Raw genomic sequence first — 24,747 nt, 5'->3', positions numbered from 1 at the left:
AATAACATAAAATGCCAAGGTTTAAATCCAGGTGGGCAAGCAGAAAAGCAGTCAGCACTTAGTGAATGTGGACAGGTTTATGTGTGTCGGCACTTTCACCTTCAAAGCAGTCTGTTGGGCATCCCTTTTCACTGTGAGAAAGCTTTGTGATGAAGAACCTCATACCTGTGAACAGGTCCGTCTTTAGGATGGTGCGACCAGTGCGGTCGCACCTGACGCTGCCCTTCAGGGGGGGGGGGGAGCGGGGAGGGGTCTGTGACTATGTTTAGGAATGACTTATGAGTTTACAACCACCTACAGCAGAGTACCTTGTGTGTCCAGCAGTTTTCAGGCAACAAAAAAAATGTGAAGCTACTTCTAGCGAGTATTGCACGTGTTGGAGAGAGATGTGAGTAGAGCTAATATGCCGTCTGCAAAGAATGTGTACCATGGAGATCACAGAACTGCATTTTATATGGATAGCTCAGTAAGTTATTGCTTCGGCACCGATATCCGTTTGTTACTTGCAGTTCATAAGTAAGGCTCCCTGTTTTCTGCTTTTACTGATTTGCCAGGCCAATAACTGTGCGGATTGATAGGTGAGGGAGTTAAAAAAATGAAATTGTAGTAAAGAGGCTTAAACAGCAGCAGATATGCACAAGGCTGATACTGAAATTTGCATATTTTCATGTAAATGCATTGATTTATCTTCTGCGGGTGTTCATAATACTGCACCTGACTGCACCTTTATTAGTTAAATAAATGTGGAAATGTACCAGTTCCAGCTTTATTTTTGCACAAAACCCATAATAAATATCTATACTACTATTATAAAGAGAGAACACAAACCTTTGAGCCAGGTAAACTACAAAAGTAATGCACCAATCACTACACCCAATACACCATTTGAAAGGGGAGATGTGGCAGAAGGACATAGGCTATAGACATATACACCATATACATTAAAAAATCAAAAACGCCAAAAGTGGTAAAGTAGTCCCTTGGGGGCGTGGTCGTGGCCGTCTCAAACAACAAATGTGGGCGTTTACAGGGCCGTGCCAAGTGCAAATAACAAACATAGGCCAAGCGACTTCACAACACACTTACATATGCACACATAGAGCGAAAATGCGCTTTCAATGAATTTCTAACAAACATTTGCAAATCCCAACACATACAGCGGAAATGCGCTTTCAATGAATTTAAATTCACACATACAACGCGGTAACACCAATATACAAAAACAGCAGAGGTGCGCGCTATAAGAAATATACACACATTCGTTGCAGTTACCCAGACAACATTGACGCCTTTGCATTAAAAACCGGGCGGCCTTCCATCAACGAGGAGTGTCATATGACGCCACATAGGGGGCAGGATTAATCACATACTACACCAATCACAACGCACTAAAGAAAACACACACACGACTTCGGCTTACCAAAAAAAAAAAGCCTTTAACCATTGACCAACGACGTCACATGGGGGTAAACACGAACAAAAAAATCCGACATTTCTTAACGGAGAAATACAATCGACTGCGCATTCACGAGACTTTCCTCACATCCTGTGGACAAGATAAAACGCTTACAATAAGACATACGAATAACGAAAATAACACAACTGCCCATAATCACTCGAGCACTGCCAGGACTCCACCACACAATTGACAAAATGAAAGGGAAACTTCTTTGAAGGGATACAAAAACGAACACATGGAAAGAGCCTTCGAAAGAAAAAAAAACATTAAACAGGTTACACAACACTTTCCTCACATCTTGCCGACAACATACAACACAGAAAACAATACATATGAATTAAAAAAAGAACACAAGTGGGCCAAATCAGTTGAACAGGGCCAGGACTTGCACAGACGACTCTTCTGCGGGGCGGGCGAGGCCCTGAAGCAGCCTTTTGCTCCCGGACAACGTCGGGACGGGCTGCTAGTATATAAATACAGATAAAGTTGACATGGATAAATACAGACGGAAATGTCCCAAAAATAAATACCATAAAACTGGGAGCCCTAATCATAGGTTATAAGCCTAAAATAGAATAGTGACCTATTAAGCTTTATCAAAGAAATGCATGCAGAGTGCATGGCATAGGTTAGAAGCATGTTTTTCCGTCATCTTTCATTATCCTAATGCTTCTAAGAAGGGTTAGTTGGAGGGGATATATATATATATATATATATATATATATATATTCACTGAAAAAACCATAGGTTATAGACCATATATAGTTAGGAATTCGCATTTACAACACCTTATTTTACTCACACAAAACCATTGAAATTCCATATATAGTTAGTTGCACTAACTATATATCTCGCACCCGCAATCCACTGCTGATGATGTCACATATTACATCATTCATGACATGGTCAGTGACATCACTGATGACATCACTGATGACATCTCAAATGACATCACTGATGACATCTCAAATGACATCACTGATGACATCACTGATGACATCTCATTTGACATTACTGATCACATCACTGATGATATCATTCATGTGATAATATGATGAACCTCTTCAGACTCTAATATAACCTTAGATACAATCAGTGTAAACAGACACTCACAGACTGTCACTCATCCATGGAGTTACTCACACACCTAGTCAGTCATGCAAAGAATCAATCACACCTCCATTTCCTCAACTATACAGTTATATAAACTTTACTTATTCAAACATATACTAACACATATTTACTCTCTTATACAATACCTGATACAAGTTCACAATGATCCATACAGCCACTCACACATTCACTGGCTCTTATGCACAGTTATTTATATATGTCAACTCTCACATGTACTGTGTTTTACATATGTACTTACTTTGACATGTAGCACTGAGATATCCATTCACTCACCAATACACTCATGCACACAGTCAACCGCCCATACTGCTGTTTCCACATGCACTTTTGAAACCATACATCTAGTGAATCAACTGCTCACACATCTATGCACAGAGTCATACACCTCCCAGCCACCCCCACACACACTCAGTCTCCCATACAAATACTTGGGCAACCAATCAATAACCCATATAGTTACTCATATAGCTACTTATCAACACATGCAACAGTTTACAGAACAACAGACATAATGATGCACAAATTAAGACAGTTTAGTCACTAACCCATGCACTCAGTTAATCACTCACTCATACAGTCAGTCATGCACCTACTAAATCCTTCATCCAGACACTTATACATCCACTCATTCTTCAATATGTAAGACATATTTTAACTTTACAGAAACATACAGTCACTGGATGTTGTCATCAGTGATGTCATCAGTGATGTCATTTGAGATGTCATCAGTGATGTCACTGACCATGTCATGAATGATGTAATATGTGACATCATCAGCAGTGGATTGCGGGTGCGCGATATATAGTTAGTGCAACTAACTATATATGGAATTTCAATGGTTTTGTGTGAGTAAAATAAGGTGTTGTAAATGCGAATTCCTAACTATATATGGTCTATAACCTATGGTTTTTTCAGTGAATTTTCAAGGTTTTGTAAATGCTAATTCCTAACTATATATGGTCTATAACCTATGGTTTTTTCAGTGAATTTTCAAGGTTTTGTAAATGCTAATTCCTAACTATATATGGTCTATAACCTATGGTTTTTTCAGTGAATATATATATATATACATACATATATAAACATATATCATCTGTATATCTATATAAATACAAACATAAATGCATGCATACATATACTTATATGCATACAGATGCGTGTTATTTACATGAAAGTTGAAAAAACACTAATAAAAGCAAAGCTAAAAAGCCACCTCATTACAAACAGAATGACTTTAACTTAAACGAGGGCGAGATCTATTGCATTTTCAATGCTTGTTTACTTTGGTTCCATCAAGAAGGCATTCAGATGTGTCACACATTTGCCATAAATTCTGAATGTTAGCACTCTAGTTGCACATTAGATCACTGTAGTAAAGCTACTGCTCACCAGGGACGTCTGCTGCTGGTATTCAAAGTGCATGTTTCAGTCTGCATGTCAGAATTTTTTTAATGAAATAGAAGAGGATTTGAGAAGTCACTCAAAATGATCCCTAATTTTTCTTTCTGAAGCACTAATCATACTTTCTATGGCAAAATTAACCCCCTCATGTTGTTCCTTTTTAAATTGAGTGTTTTCAGACTTACCACTTCATTCCAATCAAGATGGCTTCTGGTGTGCCATACTTTTGTCATAAGTAAGACTGTTAGCGCTCTAGTTGTTCTTTAGAACACTCTGGGACATTCTGTCATTGGGCTATACTTGGGGTACATCTGGGTGATATTTGGGCTACATTTAGTCTCTTTTGTCTCTGGTGGCCATCTTGGGAGACTGTATGTCAGAATTTTTTAATGAAATTGAAGAGGGTTTGAGAAGTCACTCAAAATGTGCCCTAATTTTTCTTTCTGCAGCACTAATCATAATTCATAAGGCAAAATATACCCCCTCATTTTGTTCCTTTTTACATTAAATGTTTTAAGAGGTACCACTTTATTCCAATCAAGATGGCTTCAGGTGTGCCATACCTTTGTAATAAGTAGGACTGTTAGCGCTCTAGTTGTTCTTTAGAACACTCTGGGACATTCTGTCATTGGGCTATACTTGGGCTACATCTGGGTGATATTTGGGCTACATTTGGGCTCTTTTGTCTCTGGTGGCCATTTTGGGAGACTGCATGTCAGAATTTTTTAATGAAATAGAAGAGGATTTGAAAAGTCACTCAAAATGTGCCCTAATTTTTCTTTCTGCAGCACTAATAATACCTTCTATTGCATAATATACCCCCTCATTTTGTTCCTTTTTAAATTAAATGTTTTAAGAGTTACCACTTTATTCCCATCACGACGGCTCCAGGTGTGCTATACCTTTGTAATAAGTAGGACTGTTAGCGCTCTAGTTGTTCTTTAGAACACTCTGGGACATTCTGTCATTGGGCTATACTTGGGCTACATCTGGGTGATATTTGGGCTACATTTGGGCTCTTTTGTCTCTGGTGGCCATTTTGGGAGACTGCATGTCAGAATGTTTTAATGAAATAGAAAAGGATTTGAGAAGTCACTCAAAATGTGCCCTAATTTTTCATTCTGCAGCACTAATCATACTTTCTATGGCAAAATATACCCCCTCATGTTGTTTCTTTTTAAATTAAATGTTTTAAGAGTTACCACTTTATTCCAATCAAGATGGCTTCAGGTGTGCCATACCTTTGTAATAAGTAGGACTGTTAGCGCTCTAGTTGTTCTTTAGAACACTCTGGGACATTCTGTCATTGGGCTATACTTGGGCTACATCTGGGTGATATTTGGGCTACATTTGGGCTCTTTTGTCTCTTATGGCCATTTTGGGAGACTGCATGTCAGAATGTTTTAATGAAATAGAAAAGGATTTGAGAAGTCACTCAAAATGTGCCCTAATTTTTCATTCTGCAGCACTAATCATACTTTCTATGGCAAAATATACCCCCTCATGTTGTTTCTTTTTAGATTAAATGTTTTAAGAGTTACCACTTAATTCCAATCAAGATGGCTTCAGGTGTGCCATACCTTTGTAATAAGTAGGACTGTTAGCGCTCTAGTTGTTCTTTAGAACACTCTAGGAGGCTGCAGTAGAACACAAAGGAATCAACTGACAGTCTCTGTCCTTGTTGGATGTACATGTTTTACTGAGAATGTCAGACTTCATTTTCACATGACTGAGAAAGATAATGTGAATTTACAGAAAATATGCTTTCAGTTTAGCTTATAGATCCCCTTCCAAACCACTGTGGGAAAATCATGAGATATTAGTTTTCTTTCAAACAATATTCATGATATCACAGCAGAAGGTTTTTTCACATGGTAAAATCACCTTAGAACCCACCACAATTCCTAAAACGAGTATGGTACCATCAACAAATGATTTATAATGTAACTAAAGTCCTAAAATCCTCTATTAACTACAATGCTTTTTAATGAGGTGCTATCATGTATATTGGTCCCAAGATGGCTGCCAACACTTCTTGGATGAAGTGCTGACAGCCAATCATATCAGATGTGTGGTTAGGCTCCGCCCAGATATATATCTTTTTTTGAACCTAAATTACTCAAAATCCACTGGAGCACATATATTGAGACCTAGCAAAGGCACATCGGGCTAACAGTCCCTACAATTTTGCCAAGTTTCGTGCAAATCCATTCAGCCGTTCGAGCTAAAAGTGAGGCCAACCGCCCTATGGAAATTAACATGGGAAAAACGCGTTTTGGGACCCCCCTTTTTTCTCGGCCCCCCCTTGATGAAACCCCCCCAAATTTTCAGGGGCTGCTCAGAAACAAAATGTTCCATTTTCCTGAAAATTTCAGCCAATTCCGTCCACAAACGCCAAAGTTATTAGACATAGAATTTTCAAAAATCCCATAGAGAAAAAATCCTAACTATATATACCTACTGGCGACCGCCAGTAGGTAATATATATATATATATATATATATATATATATATTTTTTTTTTTTTTTTTTTTCAGTGAATATATATATATATATACAAACAAAATGGCGGTAGTGTTTCTCATCAGAGAAAACGTCCGCACCTACTGTTGTTAATTATTCTCCCCGGGTACGTAATGCGTGAGGTATCAAAAAGATATAGAGGTGCACTGAGAACTTGATAAGACACCCACCACCAGGGGTGTTTGAGCAATGCAACTGAATGCAAATACCACGAATCAAGAGAGAAAACCAAATTGCACAAGCACCCTCTTAACAGTCCATTAATCTATGAACATGAATGTAGTCATTTCCACGGTTCTTGCACCAACATTATTCAATGGTTCGATGTCAATGTAAAATATGGATCCAAAACCGAATCTTGTACTTAAAGTTCTTTATTATTCAAATAGGTTAAAAGATTCCCAGCTTTACACTGCCGACACGTGTTTCGCCCTCTCCAGGGCTTTTTCAAGGCTATCTTGTTCTGGTCTTATGCTGCTCTGGTCTTGTGCTGCTCTGGCATCGGACTGATTTATAATTCAAAAAGATATGGGTATGAAGCGTTTTATGCGAAACCAATTGGATGTCTTGGTCACAGCGAGCTATTCAGAAAGTAGATTCCCTCTAAGTAACATTGGTCTTGTTTCGTCCCTCATGGAGCATTGAACGAACAGAGATGATTTAAATTAGTCTTGTTATGGGGGTGCGTCTCGCTGCGTGGAGATAAGTCCTATCAGTGGAGACCCGGCGCCCGGAAACAACATTAATAAGACTTATCAAGGTCTTCAAGAATTTCTTACTCAATGAGATAGGACTTATCTCCACGCAGCGAGACGCACCCCCATAACAAGACTAATTTAAATCATCTCTGTTCGTTCAATGCTCCATGAGGGACGAAACAAGACCAATGTTACTTAGAGGGAATCTACTTTCTGAATAGCTCGCTGTGACCAAGACATCCAATTGGTTTCGCATAAAACGCTTCATACCCATATCTTTTTGAATTATAAATCAGTCCGATGCCAGAGCAGCACAAGACCAGAGCAGCATAAGACCAGAACAAGATAGCCTTGAAAAAGCCCTGGAGAGGGCGAAACACGTGTCGGCAGTGTAAAGCTGGGAATCTTTTAACCTATTTGAATAATAAAGAACTTTAAGTACAAGATTCGGTTTTGGATCCATATTTTACATTGACATCGAACCATTGAATAATGTTGGTGCAAGAACCGTGGAAATGACTACATTCATGTTCATAGATTAATGGACTGTTAAGAGGGTGCTTGTGCACTTTGGTTTTCTCTCTTGATATATATATATATATATATATATATATATATATATATATATATATATATATATATTCACTGAAAAAAACATAGGTTATAGACCATATATAGTTAGGAATTAGCATTTACAAAACCTTATTTTACTCACACAAAACCATTGAAATTCGCATATATAGTTAGTTGCACTAACTATATATCGTGCACCCGCAATCCACTGCTGATCATGTCACATATTACATCATTCATGACATGGTCAGTGACATCACTGATGACATCTCAAATGCTCAAAGTGCTCTAGTTGTTCTTTAGAACACTCTGGGACATTCTGTCACTGGGCTATAGTTGGGCTACATCTGGCTGATATTTGGGCTACATTTGTTTGTTTTTTGTTTCTGGTGGCCATCTTTGGGCTACATTGAGCTACATTGGGCTACATTGGGCTACATTTGGGCTCTAACATATATATAGCCCAATGTAGCCCAATATATATTTTTCAAAGTTAATTTTCGTAAAAACCACTGGAGCATATATCTTGAGACATAGCAAAGGCACATCGGGCTACCAGTCCCTACAATTTTGCCAAGTTTTGTGGAAATCCATTCAGCCGTTCGAGCTAAAAGTGAGTCCAACCGCCCTATGGAAAACTCAATGTTAAAAACACGTTTTGGGACCTCCCTTTTTTCTCGGCCCCCGCTTGACGAAACCCCCCCAAACTTTCAGGGGACGCTCAGAAACAAAATGTGCCATTTTCCTGAAAATTTCAGCCAATTCCGTCCATCAACGCCAAAGTTATTCAACATAGAATTTTCAGAAATCCCTATTCAAAAAAATCCTAACTATATATACCTACTGGCGACCGCCAGTAGGTAATATATAACATTTCTATGGCAAAATGAAACCCCTCATTTTGTTCCTTTGCAAATTAAATGTTTTAAGTGTTAACACTTTATTCCAATCAAGATGACTTCAGGTGTGCCATACTTTTGTCATAAGTAAGACTGTTAGCGCTCTAGTTGTTCTTTAGAACACTCTGGGACATTCTGTCACTGGGCTATAGTTGGGCTACATCTGGCTGATATTTGGGCTACATTTGTTTTTTTGTCTCTGGTGGCCATCTTTGGGGTACATTGGGCTACATTGGGGCTCTAACATATATGTAGCCCAATGTAGCCCAATATATATTTTTCAAAGTTCATTTTCGTAAAAACCACTGGAGCATATATCTTGAGACATAGCAAAGGCACATCGGGCTACCAGTCCCTACAATTTTGCCAAGTTTTGTGGAAATCCATTCAGCCGTTCGAGCTAAAAGTGAGTCCAACCGCCCTATGGAAAACTCAATGTTAAAAACACGTTTTGGGACCCCCCTTTTTTCTCTGCCCCCGCTTGACGAACCCCCCCCAAACTTTCAGGGGACACTCAGAAACAAAATGTGCCATTTTCCTGAAAATTTCAGCCAATTCCGTCTGTCAACGCCAAAGTTATTCAACATAGAATTTTCAGAAATCCCTATTCAAAAAAATCCTAACTATATATACCTACTGGCGACCGCCAGTAGGTAATATATATATATCTCTCTGACACCCTACACCACTATGAGTAGCACTATAAAACCAATGAAATGCATGTGAGAGAGGGCTATGGTGAGATGAGGGGCACTGTTGGAGGGTGGCAGTGAGGAAATTCATGGAGAAGGAGGTCATGAGGGGGTGGCAATAAAAGAAGATTGCTGCACCAGGCTCCACCAGTGCTTAAGCCGGCACTGCTTGTGAAAAGGGTTTTACGAGACTGATTTACTAACCAGCCATGGAAGAGAAACTCTTTGCCGTGTTTCCAGAACTAGCTTCTTCCCTTCTCTTAGCATTGGGATCTCTTCTTGCACAGCGCTTGTGAACTCCATAAATGTTCTCTAGCCAGTCAGATGTGCAGGCATGCTTCAGTGGTGCGCACAAGTACTCCTTACCGCTGAGTGATGAGAATTCATGATTTATCTCTAAAACAGTAACAGATAGGTGAATCAACATTTAACAAGGTAGCACCCCCTATTCGCTCCTCCGTCAAGTCTATTATTAGTTTTAAGTCACTGCTTTCCATCATCCGATGGATGGAGAATGAGGAATAACCTCTGCAAGACATGTTGATAGTAATTTAGCTGCCTCTTTTCAGTCTTCTGGTGCTGGTTTTTATACTGCTGCTTTTATTGCTCATGTGTATTCAGAGGAGAGAAACCTTATATTCAAAAATGCTTAACTCTTTCTCAAGAATATTCAGAAGCCACACTTATCACAGCCACCGACTATATCAGGATGCTCCTCCACCGAGGAGAAACAGTGGCTCTTATCTTGCTCGGTCTTTCAGTTGCTTTCAACATGGTCTCCCACTCGACCATGATCAAAAGACTCCACGAGTCTCCATGCAAGACTCCACCCTCACCTGGCTCTCCTCCTTCCTCATGGGACTAACACAGAAAGGCAGCACGACACCCTACACATCGGAAGACCGAAATCTCACCTGTGGAGTACCCGAAGGCTCATTCCATAGCCCAATCATGTTCAATATCTACATGAATCCACTGGCCGACTTCATCCGATCTCACACAGCAAACAACACCCAACTCAATCTTTCTTTCAGACAAGACTCCTGTAACCAAGACCAACTTTAACACCTGCATGACCGCAGTAGCCAAGTGGGTGAGGCCCAGCTGCCTCAAGCTCAACACGGATGAAATGGAAGTGGTGATCTTGTTATGTTATGTCGCTGAGTATTTGATATAGGGCACGACTCGTCCCCGAAGGGGCATCTTGGCGCTGAGGTAACAGAAAAGTTAGAAGCAGCCATTTAAAAAAGCAAGGTTTTCAGCAGTTTTTTTAAACCAGAAAATCAGTACAAGCCCTGATGACAAAGGGGAGTTTGTTCCAGTGGTGCAGGGCCACATATGTAAAGGCCCGTCCACCGTATTTAGATGTGCAGATGCGTCGAGGGCAGAAAAGGAGCTGATTCGTTGATCTGAGGTTTTTATCTGGAAGATAAGGTGTCAATTTGTCCTGTAGGTATTTGGGTCCCTTACCTGCCAGAGGTTTATGCTTCAGGCAGAGGTCTTTGAAAATTGTTCTCTTCTTAATGGGGAGCCAATGTAAAGCTCTTAGCAGAGGGACAGAGGGGATGCCCGGTGGCTGTTTATGTTTATCTTCTGTAGCAAAATCTGCCTGTGGGACTCCACCTGGTAGAAGGTGGACCTCTGGCCCATCCCATTCCCTACCGCCCATGCCAGAAACCTGGGAATCATCTTGGTGGAAAAATTGGCCATGACCGCACAAGTCAACACAGTTACCTCCTCTTGCTGAAGAATATGCATAAAGTCTTTAAATGGTTACTGGAAATTATGAGGAAAACGGTCACACAAGCCCCCATAACAAGCAGACTGGACTATGGCATTGCACTCTACATTGCAATCAACAAACAGCTCCTGAACAGACTCCAAACCATCCAGAATGCCACAGCAATACTCATCGGCAACCTCCCCCGACGCACCCAAACCACTCCACAAGGAACTCCACTTGCTCCACATGCACAAAATGCACTCACTTCAAACTCCTCACAAACCCCTACAAGGCTGTACACAACATTGACCCTGCTTACCTCAACACATATAAACACTTCCACCAACCCCCAAGGCACCTCTGCTGGTCTCCTCCCCTGCATGAACATAGCGGGAGGTCGCGCCTTCTTACACATCGCTCCAAAGACTTGGAATGACCCCCCCACCACATCCGGTCCTCCAGGTTGCTCCTAGAGTTCCGCAAGAAGCTGAAGACCTGCCTCTTTGATGAACTGAAGGCAAGCCGCCGCCCACCCATCAGCAAGTGCCTGGATACCCTCACTGGTGATTAGCACGCTATAAAAATCTACATATCGTAGCATCTTTTTGAGTTTGGTTTTATAAGTGTTGTGAGTTTTCTTCTTTCCTTTCTCTTTGCTCTTCCTCTGTGACCCCGGAAATCCGTTTGTAACTAGGGTGCAGTGTCCCCCACATCCATGACCATTACATGTTTCCACATAGTCGCTCATTGATAAATGCGTTATACTGAAGCAAAACCCAGAGTTGATCATGAAATGTTTCGTGGCCCATTATGTTTAAAGGGATACTGTTTCTCTTATCAAACTTTTTTTAAAAGACCGTAAGTTGATTGTTATGTGATTGTCACTACAAAACCGCACTTCCTCATTTACATTCCAGACTGGCACAGTTGGTAATGCCCACTTTTTTGTCTAACACCATTTCTTTTCCAAATAGCCCTTGTGACAGTGCATCTGAGCCATAGGTAAAAAATAAAATGTTGATTTATCGTAAAAAGCCCACATGCAATTAATCTTGCCTTCCGACATATATACATTCGGTATAATTGGGTCCTTCTCGTAGCCAGAGCACCTTATATACACTCCCTCTTTACATGATTTGATATGATGTGACGTCAGAAATTATTCATTTTGGTGCATTTCCTTGTATGACTGCTCTTGAGTTTCAAGCACAACAGATAAGTTGTCAATTTCCATGAGTATGCTTTAACAATTTAAGTTAGTTGGGATCTTCAAATCTCCACCATGTTGGATTTTGGATTGGTGGGAGGATTGTGGGTTCTCTTATTCCTTGACTGTATCTATGTGCCCGCATATGATAAGGCATAAGGTATGTTAAGAGCACCCTTGTACACCTTTCTTACTTTGCCTCATTTCTGGTGGTTAGAGATTTTGTCTGTGAATCAGGCACAGTTGCGCACTGTGATTGCTTGCTTTGTATTCGTAACAATCTTCTTGGCCTCTGCTTTGTGACTGCCATCCACACTGAGTTCTTGTCGGTTGTGTGATAGTTATTCTGTTTCCAGTATACCTTCTGTTACTGGTGTGTCAATAGAAACTATTTTTACTCTAGCCTTGGAAAATGTGTGGTGTTGTGTAGGACGTTTTCCTCTTGTTTTGCCATCTGACGTTGGTGTTGAATTTTTGGGACAGAATAAAAAAGTGCAGATCTTTCCAGTCATTGTGATCTTCTGATTGGTCTCCTTACATAGTCCACAGCCAGTTTGAGGGTTGACATCCTTGTGTAGGTATTAGCAAAATCTAGTGGTGCTGTCTCATTGCTCCAGGTTTACAATGATGTTGTTGTTTGGGTCCATGTTGTTGCAAGACCTGATGCTTTCTGTGAATCCGAAGGACGCTCAGTCTCGATATTTATAAGGTGTCCTTCGGGTTAGCACTATTGTGTGGATGTAATACTTGTTATTCGCAGTGTGGTATACTTACAGGAACGTCTTCAGCAACTTCTCATGAGCATCTCTGGATTGTGCCTCCTTGTACCCTTGTATCAGTCTGATGACTAACATCAGCAATGGAGTGGTGTACTGTCATGAGAAAGCATCCTTCAGCTGTAGGGGCTGTACACTACCAGTGATATGAGACAGCTGCATGGTCACAGGGGCAGTGTATGAATCGGATAAATTGACTTAGGAGCTGAATGCTTGTTGTGTGGCGTGTGCAGGCATGTGAGAAAGATCGCAGGCTGTTTCTGAATCCCAATCCCTTAGGAGGCATTGGGACTCTGAAAGAATATCTGGCCTGTGAGCGCCCATGGAGATAGGAGGCACTTACCTACTTCTTCCTCTTCCTCAAATTCCCATTCCTCATCTCCTTTTTCCGCCCTCTCTTCCTCCTGCATTTGTCCATCCCTGCTCTTGTCTTCCTCTCTCTTACTCTGTTGCCCTCTCTCACCTCTACCTCTCTCTCCTGCACCCTTTCCATACCACTTGTTTGTTTAATGTGACATCCAGCTTCTTACAGAAAATTGTCTGATCTCTGATCTCTCCAAACTTTCTCATCTATCTATCTCAAACGGTGGTTTAAGAATAGAAATGGACAAAGGAGCCCCATGTTCTTAGAGAGGCAAAGGAGTGTCCGTGAATATGCGTTTAACCCAGTTCCATGTCTAGCACCATCCCCAGATAAATTGTATATTTCATCCCTGTGATTTATGGAAACCTATGGTAGCATCAAGAGGAGAGACAGAAAGGTTTATCAGCATCCCTGAGAGATGTGAATATCAGTGTCTTGGGGACATTTGAGTGAAATGTGGGCATGCCTAGTATCAGCCACAGGTGCCTGGGTAGGGCAAGCAGCATCCCTGTGATACATGGACATTTATGGTAAAATCCTCAGGGGACATTGACATGTTTGTCAGCTTCACTGAGCTTTGGGGACATCTATGTTAAACATGGACATGTCTAGCAGGAGCCATGGATACTGGGTATAGCAAGGAACATCCCTGGTAGACATTCCCATGCCAAGGACCATCCCCAAGAGAGATCTAGCATTTCTCCGAAAATATCTGCAAGAAATGTAAATGTGTATGCATTCACCACAGAAGTGCACTTACACAAATATACGCTCAGTAGGTATACATGTGACAAAATATATACCGAGGTAGTATGCATGTGTCCCTTTGCGTCTCCAGTAAATAGCTGCATTTACCTGGATCATCTTGGAATACATGTGTGCCTCTAGCCATGGGCTTTGCACTCGTGCAGGAGAATCATCAGGAGCTATGCATATGTCGAAGAGGATCCTAAGGAGGGGTATGCACACGTCTAATTGGGTACCCCAGAGTTATGCGCATGCAGGAGTTGGCCAAAGTAACAGGCAAAAAGAGGACATACCCCACTTGAAGTTCAGAAATAAGGCATTCTGACCACCCTGTGCAGGTTCATAACATGTTCTCCAGGTCGAAGCTTTGGTGTGTAGCCAAAGGTTTATGTCGTCTATTAACATCTTTTTTCCACAGTTCCCATGAATCCCTTCAGGCAGAGATGCCCTCCGGGACCCTCCTTGAGGAAATGTTGGGAAGAGGAGCATCCTGGCACCCCACCCCGGCGGAGAGGCCTGCCTCGCTTCACAGCAGCCAATTCCAGGAGAGCGAGGGCCGGCCAAGGGACGGTGCCACACAAGCGTTGGAAGAGGACGAGCAAGATTCTTATGCAGGTGGGAGCCCAAGCCAACCTCAGCTAGACTTGGAGAAGACCCAAGACCAGCATGAGGAGGATGACATGGTGGGTGGAGGAATGTTGGCAGAAGAGGCACGCCAGACTCCGGAAGATATGGAAGATGCTCCGGCTAACGAGGTGGATTTCTCCTTCCTGGAGGTTAGTTGAAAAACTCACACATGGGGTGGGTTATTTTTATGAAACTGAGCTCAGTTTGGGATGTTGGGGAGGTGAGTCTGCAGGTTCCCACACTTGACAGATTCTGTGTTACCTTGGACCACCATGATTCTTGCTCAGAACTATGACCAGGCAGAGCTGCAGGGATGTGCCCCTTGGTCAAAATCCTAAGGACTAGATGGGGATTATCTGAAGGCATTGAGATGAAATATTGGTAACCTATACAGCCGACTACTAAATGCTACTCTGGCAAAAACGCCAGACCTTTAATACTTCACTTTTCCAAATTTCTTAGAGGGAATTACATTAATGTTAAAATCCACAACAACAGAGTAAACTTGGATATTAGGAAATAAATATTTATTTTTATTAAATCTTTTGTTAAATTGAAGGCGTGGTTTGTTGTCTCATAAGTGATAAACTATTGGGATAATGATCTGCATATGCCAAGGTGTTGTAGGAAAGGCTGCAAAGAGCTTGGCCCTGTGGATTACACCACATTGTATACTTCTTTGCAGCTTCGTAAATCCGGCATCGTATATACTCTCTGGTTGGACCTCTAGAGTAGGAACTTGGTTCACATGCCTGCTATGATGCATAAGGGCTCAACATAGCAGAGTCCAGGCTGCTGTTTCTAAAAAATGCCCATTCCTGTGGCAGCGGTTGATTCTGGGCCTTCTTCCCAACTTGCCCAATTGAGTGAATACCACTGGGTGCTGCGCTTCGCCTCCCACTTTGGCTGTGCCACAATCGGAGGGAGAAGGAAGGGAGTAAGAGGCGAGGAGAGGCCAGCTTACCCCGCATGACATAGACATGCAATGCCGGCTGGAAGGCTCACCCAGCAGTCAATAGTCAAGGGTGTAGCACATAGCTTAGGACTCTTCATCCAGGCCCTGACTAATGGCATCACAGAGGGGAAATTAAGCTACTTCTGAAATACTACGTGCACTTGGAGACACCTCCTTTAAAACTCATTTGAAGTGATTACAGCTGGAATTCTCCCCGCCCCAGAAAGGGTTATTACATGCCTGAGTAGGAATGCTACAATCCAGCATGTATTCAGCGAAGCAATTTACAGGGCACTTAGTCTTACGGTCTTATTTTCTGCACGTGTACTTAACCTGTGATTGTTTTGTATACTATACATTGGCATACTTAGAGATCATAGCAGAGACAATATTTTTAACAGGATCAAACTTTTGCCAAAAAATATGCTGCCTGGCTTGTGAAATAAACCATTAGACATACAGGCGAGTGCAGAAAGCAGACAGGGCTGGGCTGGGATAGTCTGGTCTTTAGGGATTGTTTTAGATCTGTCCAGGATATACAGAACATTCAAGCTTCCTCCTCGATGATTCTCCATCCTTGGGGTCATTTTTGTTACTTATTCTGTTAGTACAGGGACCTATCAACCATTGGAACCTTTACAACCCCACCTCTGACCTTTCACCACTAGAACCCCCATCTGAGCTCCCTACATCAGACCCCCACCTCACCTCCTCATTCTCAACATTAGGCCCCTTCTATGCGCTCCCATTATTAGAACATCCCATCTCTGCACTTCCATATTTAGACCCCACCTCTGCACTCTCAACACTGAGACCCCTTCTATGAGCTGTCACTTTGTGACCCCACATTAAAGCTCCCACCACTCTACTCCCTCTTCAGCTCTGCGCTCTCAACATTAGACTGTCCTCTTTAGACTCTGCCTCTGAGCTCTGGCACTAGATCCCACCTCTGAGCCCTTGCACTAGATCCCACCTCTGAGCCCTTTCACTAGATCCCACCTCTGAGCCCTCGCACTAGATCCCACCTCTGAGCCTTCGCACTAGATCCCACCTCTGAGCCCTCGCACTAGATCCCACCCCTGAGCCCTCGCACTAGATTCCACCTCTGAGCCCTCGCACTAGATTCCACCTCTGAGCCCTCGCACTAGATCCCACCTCTCAGCCTTTGCACTAGATCCCACCTCTGAGCCTTCGCACTAGATCCCACCTCTGAGCCCTTGCACTAGATCCCACCTCTGAGCCCTCGCACTAGATCCCACCTCTGAGCCCTCGCACTAGATCCCACCTCTGAGCCCTCGCACTAGATCCCACCTCTGAGCCCTCATACTGGATCCCACCTCTGAGCCCTCGCACTGGATCCCACCTCTGAGCTCTCGCACTAGCTTCCACCTCTGAGCTCTCGCACTAGCTCCCACCTCTGAGCCCTCGCACTAGCTCCCACCTCTGAGCCCTCGCACTGGATCCCACCTCTGAGCCCTCGCACTAGATTCCACCTCTGAGCTCTCGCACTAGATTCCACCTCTGAGCTTTCACACTAGATCCCACCTCTGAGCCCTCACACTGGATCCCACCTCTGAGCCCTCACACTAGATCCCACCTCTGAGCCCTCGCAGTAGATCCCACCTCTGAGCCCTCGTACTGGATCCCACCTCTGAGCCCTCGCACTGGATCCCACCTCTGAGCTCTCGCACTAGCTTCCACCTCTGAGCTCTCGCACTAGCTTCCACCTCTGAGCCCTCACACTAGATCTCACCTCTGAGCCCTCGCACTAGATCCCACCTCTGAGCCCTCGCACTAAATCCCACCTTTGAGCCCTTGCACTAGATCACACCTCTGAGCCCTCACACTAGCTCCCACCTCTGAGCCCTCGCACTAGCTCCCACCTCTGAGCCCTCGCACTAGCTCCCACCTCTGAGCCCTCGCACTAGCTCCCACCTCTGAGCCCTCGCACTAGCTCCCACCTCTGAGCCCTCGCACTAGCTCCCACCTCTGAGCCCTCGCACTAGATCCCACCTCTGAGCCCTTGCACTAGATCCCACCTCTGAGCTCTTGCACTAGATCCCACCACTGAGCCCTCACACTGGATCCCACCTCTGAGCCCTCACACTAGATCCCACCTCTGAGCCCTCACACTAGATCCCACCTCTGAGCCCTCGCACTAGATCCCACCTCTGAGCCCTCGCACTAGATCCCACTTTTGAACCCTCACCTCTAGATGCCATCTCACCTCTGGAGTTATCACTTCTGCCCTCCTCAGAATGTCACAACAACACTGCAGGTCTTGCGTCTCACCACCAGAATCTACCTCTGAGCTCTCACAATTAGATGACTAACTTTTATCCCCTACCTCATGGGACTCAGCAGTCTCTTCTAGACTGCGCGTCACTCCAGAGCTGCGGTTAGCTGCCAGGCATGTCGACGTCAGCCCTGACCGCCCCAGCAAAGTGCTTGGAACCAAGTCCCCTGCTCTCAACAAAAGAAGGGTTTGAGCCTCTGCATCTTGGGTTCACTTGTCTCTTTCCACTGTTCACTGATCGTGATCTTCATTTCCCAGGAGGCTGAGATCCTGGACTCCTCTCTCTACCGGACGCGGGCTTCACTAAGCCGCAAGCGTGGACACCGGGCTCCCACAGGCCGGCCAGGAGCAGCCCCGAATTCTACGGAGGTTGATGGTGACGAGTGGATGTTTCAAGATTCCACAGGTAAGGACTGAATACCTCCTCCCCCTCCTCCCACACACCTTATCATGTGAATTCAGCACACCTTGGCCATGGTGCAAGTGCCTGGACCCTAGACTTGGTGCTTCATTGGCTCAGTGAGGACTGAATGATGTCCAACCTCCATTTAGAGAGCTTAGCCCCTTATCGTGTAGGTCCGGTTCTCCAAAGTCCATCCTGGAGGGCCAGATCCATGCCAGATTTTTAAGATAACTACATGTTCGAGGCATGTGGGCTGCTGAATTCATATCTGTGCATAGATCGCCGCCTAGTGTTGTGTCAGAATAATTGCACATTTTTGTCCTGGAAGAGTCTTCGAAGTATCACGAGATAGGTGGCTCCTCCCTTGGACTACAGTGGGCATGGGCATCCTCTCCATCCTTAGATAGTTTTTTTCCGCCATTGGGTTCTGATGTACTTTCCAGCACTCCAAGTTTGGAATAAAGACAGACTTTTCTAAAGGCCACAAATCCTTCGGCTTCGTCGGTATTGTTCTCGATCGGTACCGATAACCTTCGTCACCATTTGCTTGCACTCCGGTCGTCGAATTGGGCCGTTAGGCCTTCTCGACGCCACGTGGACCGACGGTCGATGGAACGAAGTCCATTCAAATACTGCCCGCAGTGCAACTCGAAGTTCCCGCACACAGATAAGCATCCCGTGTGCAACAAATGTTTATCTCCAGATCATAATGAATGTAATTGCCTAGCTTGTGCCCAGTTCCGGTCAAAAAAGACGATCCGGAATCGACGGAAATGCAGAGGTCGGCACCAGAGACCAAGAATATCTTCGACGACGAGGAAGAACTAGTTGACGCCGAAGTCTCGGATCGAGAGGAAGATCAATACTCCGAGCACGACTCTGAATATTATATCGACGACGAAGAACAAATCGTCGATGACGAAGAATACGATCAAGATATCGTAGCTGTCAAACTCGACTCCGATGACAGCGCGGGGCGAACCGTGAGTACACCGCCCCATACAGACACTACACCGAGACTCAGGTCGAGGCATCACCAACAGGCCTTAGCCAAGATCAAAATACTGGTTCTACAGCCCCGCCATACCGACCGGCTAAGAACATACAAAAAGAGCCTTCTGAGACACGTAATCCAAGGCTGGTTCCATCGAAACCGAAACTCATCGACGCGATAGTCTTCGGACCGAACGTCGTCGAAACGAAGGTGATAAAGCCAAAGGGCGCCGACCTGAAGGCCACTGTTCCATATACACCTTGGAAGCCAAAGGCCGTCGAATCGACCTCGAAGCCAAAGCCTGTCGACTCGAGCAAATCGGGTTCGACTGTCGAAAAAGGAAAAAAGCCTGTTGAAGAAGGCAAAAGGGCTACGCCCAAGGCGGTCGTCGAACCGAAACCTAAGGTAGACCATAGCAAATCGGTCGAGCCGAAGCCCATCGATCCAAACAGGGGCATCGAGCCAAAGCCGCAGGCTCCGAAGACACCTCTACCACCTAAACAAGTTACCGAACCGACGAAACCGCTCGGTCCGAAAACAGTGGTGAAACCTGTAAAAGACGTCGGACCGACAAAACCTGTCGGAAAGCCTCTAAAACAGATCCAGGCACCAAAAGCGGTCAAACTGATTAAAGGCATCGAACCGAAGAAAGTCAAACCAAAAACTACAGTGCAAAGGCAAAAGACTGTGGAAGAGGAGATCATCCATCCAGACCCCTCCACAGAAGATCAGTCAAAACTATATATTGACCCAAATACTGGGAAAGTGACTGTTTATAGAAGAAAGAAAAGGCCAGTGCCTACTGAAGACTTTTCTAGAATTCCACTCCTATTCTTTTCCAACCTATCTCTCCAGCTATGCCTGCTACTCCATATGCACCATACTCACCTGCACGCTCTGACTACAACCCAGATGAAGATCAGGATGCAGATGTGGGTTTTGGATATCCACAAAACCCATATGTAGACCCCAATACACAGCCATGGGGGGAGGGGAGGTGAGCAGGACACTGAGGGGGCTCTACCCATTACAGACCCTACTGTATACCCAGCTAAGCCCAGCTAAGCCATCACCCACAGAAGACACAGTGGCTTTTAACTCCTTAATAGACAGAGCAGCAAACTACCATAATGTAGACATGCATTTAGATGCAATAGAAGAGGACTTTCTATTTGATACGCTGGCAACATCAGAAAGAAGTGTCAAAACTCTCCCCATGTTGAAGGGCGTTCTAAAGCACGCAAATGACATATTCAAAGACACTGCTAGGGCACGTGTCATCAACCCTAGAATAGAGAAGAAGTATAGGGCTGCACCAGTAGACCTTACATACATCAGGGGACAACTGTTTTTAGACTCATTGGTGGTTTCCAACGCACGAAAGCGTGCTAATTCACAAACAACTGGTGAGGCTCCACCTCCTGACAAGGAGTCTAAGATTTTAGAAGCATCAGGAAAACGAGTAGCAGCTCAAGCAGCAAACTCATGGAGAATAGCCAATACACAGGCCTTGCTGGCCAGATACGACTGGACGCACTATGATACTTTAGAGGGACTTCTCCAATACTTATCTGAGCCTTACAAGGAGCAGGCAGATGAACTAATACAAGAGGGAAAGCTCATCACCAATGCCTCCATTAAGTGTGCTCTAGACGCGGCAGATACAGCTGCCAGATCTATTAACACAAGCGTACTGCTTAGGAGACACGCATGGCATTGCATATCTGGATTCAAAAACGAAGTACAGGCCACAATTCTTAACCAGCCTATAAATCCAGATTTCTTGTTTGGTCCAGCAGTTGACTCAATTCTGGACAAAATTAAAAAGGACACCGAAACAGCAAAGTCCATGGGAGCCCTCCAGTCCCAACAACACAGAGGCTCCTTTCGTCGCTCAAGTTATAGAGGAGGAGCGCGAGGTAACACATCGCAGCAATCCTCCACTTACAAAACTAATATGCAATCCACATACAGTAAAAACACAAACAGAGGTGGATACAGAGGGAATAACACCAAGGGCAGAGGTCGTGGAGGAAATGCCAATAGATTCTCCACTAACTCCAAACAGTGACTTCTTGGCACTACCCCCAGACCAAATAACACTGGCCGGGGGAAGACTACAACAATTCCTGCCAGTCTGGTTAGACATCACTACAGACAGGTGGGTCAGGCAAATTATCCAACTTGGCTATTGCCTAGAACTCACGTCAACACCACCCAACATACCACCTGTGCACCGTCCAATGTCACAGGAACATATAACATTACTGCAGCAAGAGGTCATCAGTATGCTACAAAAGGGGGCCATAGAACCAGTCCCACTCGAACACCAAGGAACGGGAGTATACTCACTATACTTCCTCATTCCAAAAAAGGACGGGTCTCACAGACCAATATTGGACCTCAGGCCCCTCAACCTGTACATTTTATCAGAGCATTTTCATATGCTCACTCTCCAACAAGTCTTACCACTGCTTCGCCAAGGAGACTTCCTAGCAACTCTAGACCTCAAAGACGCATACTTTCATATACCAATACACCCTGCTCACAGAAAGTATCTAAGGTTTACTATTCAAGGACAGCGCTACCAGTTCAAAGTCCTACCATTTGGGGTAACAACAGCTCCACGGGTGTTCACCAAATGCCTTGCAACAGTGGCGGCACATCTCAGGAGACAACACATTCATGTGTATCCATATCTGGACGATTGGCTAATACACGTGCCATCAGCCCAGCAATGTGCCAGCCACATGTCAAAGACCATTCATCTCCTGCACAGCCTCGGCTTCTCGCTGAACTATCCGAAGTCGCAACTGCAACCCTCCCACGTCCAACAGTACCTGGGAGCAACAATAGATACACTAGCAGCAAAGGCATATCCGAACGCAGCACGAATAAACGGAATGCAAATGTTAATCCAAAAGTTCAGACATCAACACTCATTGCCAGCCCAAGTGTTTATGCAACCCATAGGCAAAAGGCCCTTTTGCGTACATTTCTGTTTTTAATTTACCACTCCACGATGAATGTCCACAATCTTGGAATGGTAAATAGAAAAAAAAATGTATGTCATGGCATATGTGTATTCGTGAATGGTGATGCATGCAAACATACACCTGCACACTTACATGTCACAACATGACACATACTAGTGCATATGTGATGATAACATGTACGCATACACATCAACGTACCTTTTATTATTTTTTCCTTTTCCAGATGCTAAATAGTGTCAGCAAAAAGCATTGGCAAATAAAGTAGGTCTGCATTGGCAAAGGCAAAAGGCTCTCAATCTACTGGCTTTGCCAATGTTTGTTATAAAGTGTAAGTAACCATTTTGTCCAGTTTTCCACATCAGCACATCAGTTTGTGATAATGTAATAACAAGGTCATTTTGCCCTGGAGCCCTAGCAGGTGTAAGTGATGTCATTAGTTTCCTGATCTGCTCAGCAGATCCGTCCGTCCATCCAACTAATCCAGTCAGGCCTTTGCTCTTCTCAGGCCCTTCCTACTTCACATGGACCAGTCCTGCCTAGTCAGTTTCCCAGACCACGCTCCGCCAAATCGGGTTGTATCATATGTTGGAGAAAAGGCGTTACACTTTCTTGAAATCCAGCAAACCCAAATCTTCAGGTTGCATCAGTAGGGTAGGACCCAGGAGTACCCGAGTTCAGGGACCACGGTCACTCAGGGAACGGAGGGGGCAACATAACCCCACCCTACAACTCAGAGTATCAGAGGCATTCTCAGAAACTGGCTTCCTCCAAGGGAGCTCTAGTCTGCCTTTTTTTTATGCAGCCTCTGGCTTGTGGATGTTTGCGCCATCGATTCAAACACTTTCCTGGTTAAAGCTTGTGTACCATACCAACCGATTTTACGTACCTGCCTCATCTAGTACATCCCTGATCTGTTGTGTAATTTCTGTCTGCAAGCTTGCATAAGGCCTACCATACACTCAACGCGTGGCTTTTCCGAGTGTGCTTGTTTCTCTTCATTCGCGCTATAACTCCATGGCTGGGAAGGAGAGAGATCATATTTTTTGTATTTGACTGATTACTTGCTGAGTGCTACTGCAGCCCCAGTTGGATTGACAGTAAGTAAGCTGCTGTCTGCTCCTGCGGAATAAGTTGCACAAATGACTGATTCTAGATTTAAATACACCCTGGGATGTGACATGAGGCACATCACTGCTCGGATACTGTATAACATACCCAGACATCAATCCGCCCTACAAGCCCTGAGCACCCAACATTGGCTCTTGGTGGCCGAGAGGGTCACATTTCAATCACTCTGTATCACCCAAAGGGCACTCATTGACAAAGAGCCTTCAGTCTCGCACTCCTTGGTATCTTCCTACCCCCCGGGACAATTTAGCGATCCTCTAACGCCTATTCTGCCAAAGTGCCTACCGTTGGAAGGGCGAAATACGGAGGACGGTCTTTTGCCTATAATGTGGCCAAACTCTGGAACAGCCTTCCCCACTCTATGCGTTCAGCCGAAAAGGAACTTCTTTTTCAGAAACTATTGAAACCTGGCTCTTCCAAGATTGGCTCCCTCTAAATCCCTCGACTAGACATCGTCGCACTATCAGTGCTGGATACTCACGGGTAGCTACTCGCTCTACAAGTGCTTCATAGAACAGAATGGACTGCGTCCGTCCCACTCCTGCCAATGTCAAAGCAAGCCTTCTAGGCACAGATGGTTTGAGTGTCCTTCCACTGCCCCTGTCTCTATTCTTTAATTGTTATTTTCTGGGTTCCTGCCTGCTTATCATTCTACTCACTGAAACACCAGTCCCTTCTTTGCTGGAATTCCTTGCCTTCGACGCGTGCAGTCACTTTTTCATCTAGTTAATAACTACCTCTTCAACATTAGTAGCGCTATGCCACAGATTCATTAAAGCACTATTAATGGCCCAAACCCTGCAAAGGCCGCCTCCACCATTGGGAGTGTGGACCTTCTGAGTCTGTGCACGACCAACAACACACCTCCCTGCCATTCACCGCTGCGGCAGAGCAGGACCAGAGGTCACTTACGAGGGACGTAATTGATGATGATTGAGGATACATGTCCATGTTTACCCAAACAACTACAGTGCCTCCAACCTCAGTCAACTCATGCATCCTTGAAGGGACAGCAAGAAGCCTGGGCCTGGTCTTGGCATCCGGTTTGTGGTCCCTTGGGTTTTAAGAACAACAAGTGAGTGGGCCAACCCAGGTGCTTGATACTTTGTTTTCTGTCGAAGGCGTACCATAGTGGAGTTAATCCAGCATCTAT

The 24,747-nt window shown here is 44.3% G+C and overlaps 1 protein-coding gene across 2 annotated transcripts in view; it reads left to right on the top strand.

The window, feature by feature from the left end:
- CNOT12 (CCR4-NOT transcription complex subunit 12) overlaps positions 1-24,747 on the top strand; it is a 381,414-nt gene that overhangs the window by 301,846 nt on the left and 54,821 nt on the right. For both annotated transcript variants that reach the window (XR_015307571.1, XM_086953347.1), the window contains exons 7-8: positions 14,614-14,971; positions 18,332-18,479. Coding sequence is in view for 1 of the 2 variants with exons in the window: in XM_086953347.1 (XP_086809473.1) it covers positions 14,614-14,971; positions 18,332-18,479 (506 nt within the window). In the remaining variant the exon portion in view is untranslated. The remainder of the gene's footprint in view (positions 1-14,613; positions 14,972-18,331; positions 18,480-24,747) is intronic.

Source organism: Lissotriton vulgaris, chromosome 1_2 (genome assembly GCF_964263255.1).
Source record: "Lissotriton vulgaris chromosome 1_2, aLisVul1.2, whole genome shotgun sequence".
NCBI classification, from domain to species: domain Eukaryota; kingdom Metazoa; phylum Chordata; class Amphibia; order Caudata; family Salamandridae; genus Lissotriton; species Lissotriton vulgaris.
This window is presented reverse-complemented; position numbering and strand designations above follow the sequence as displayed.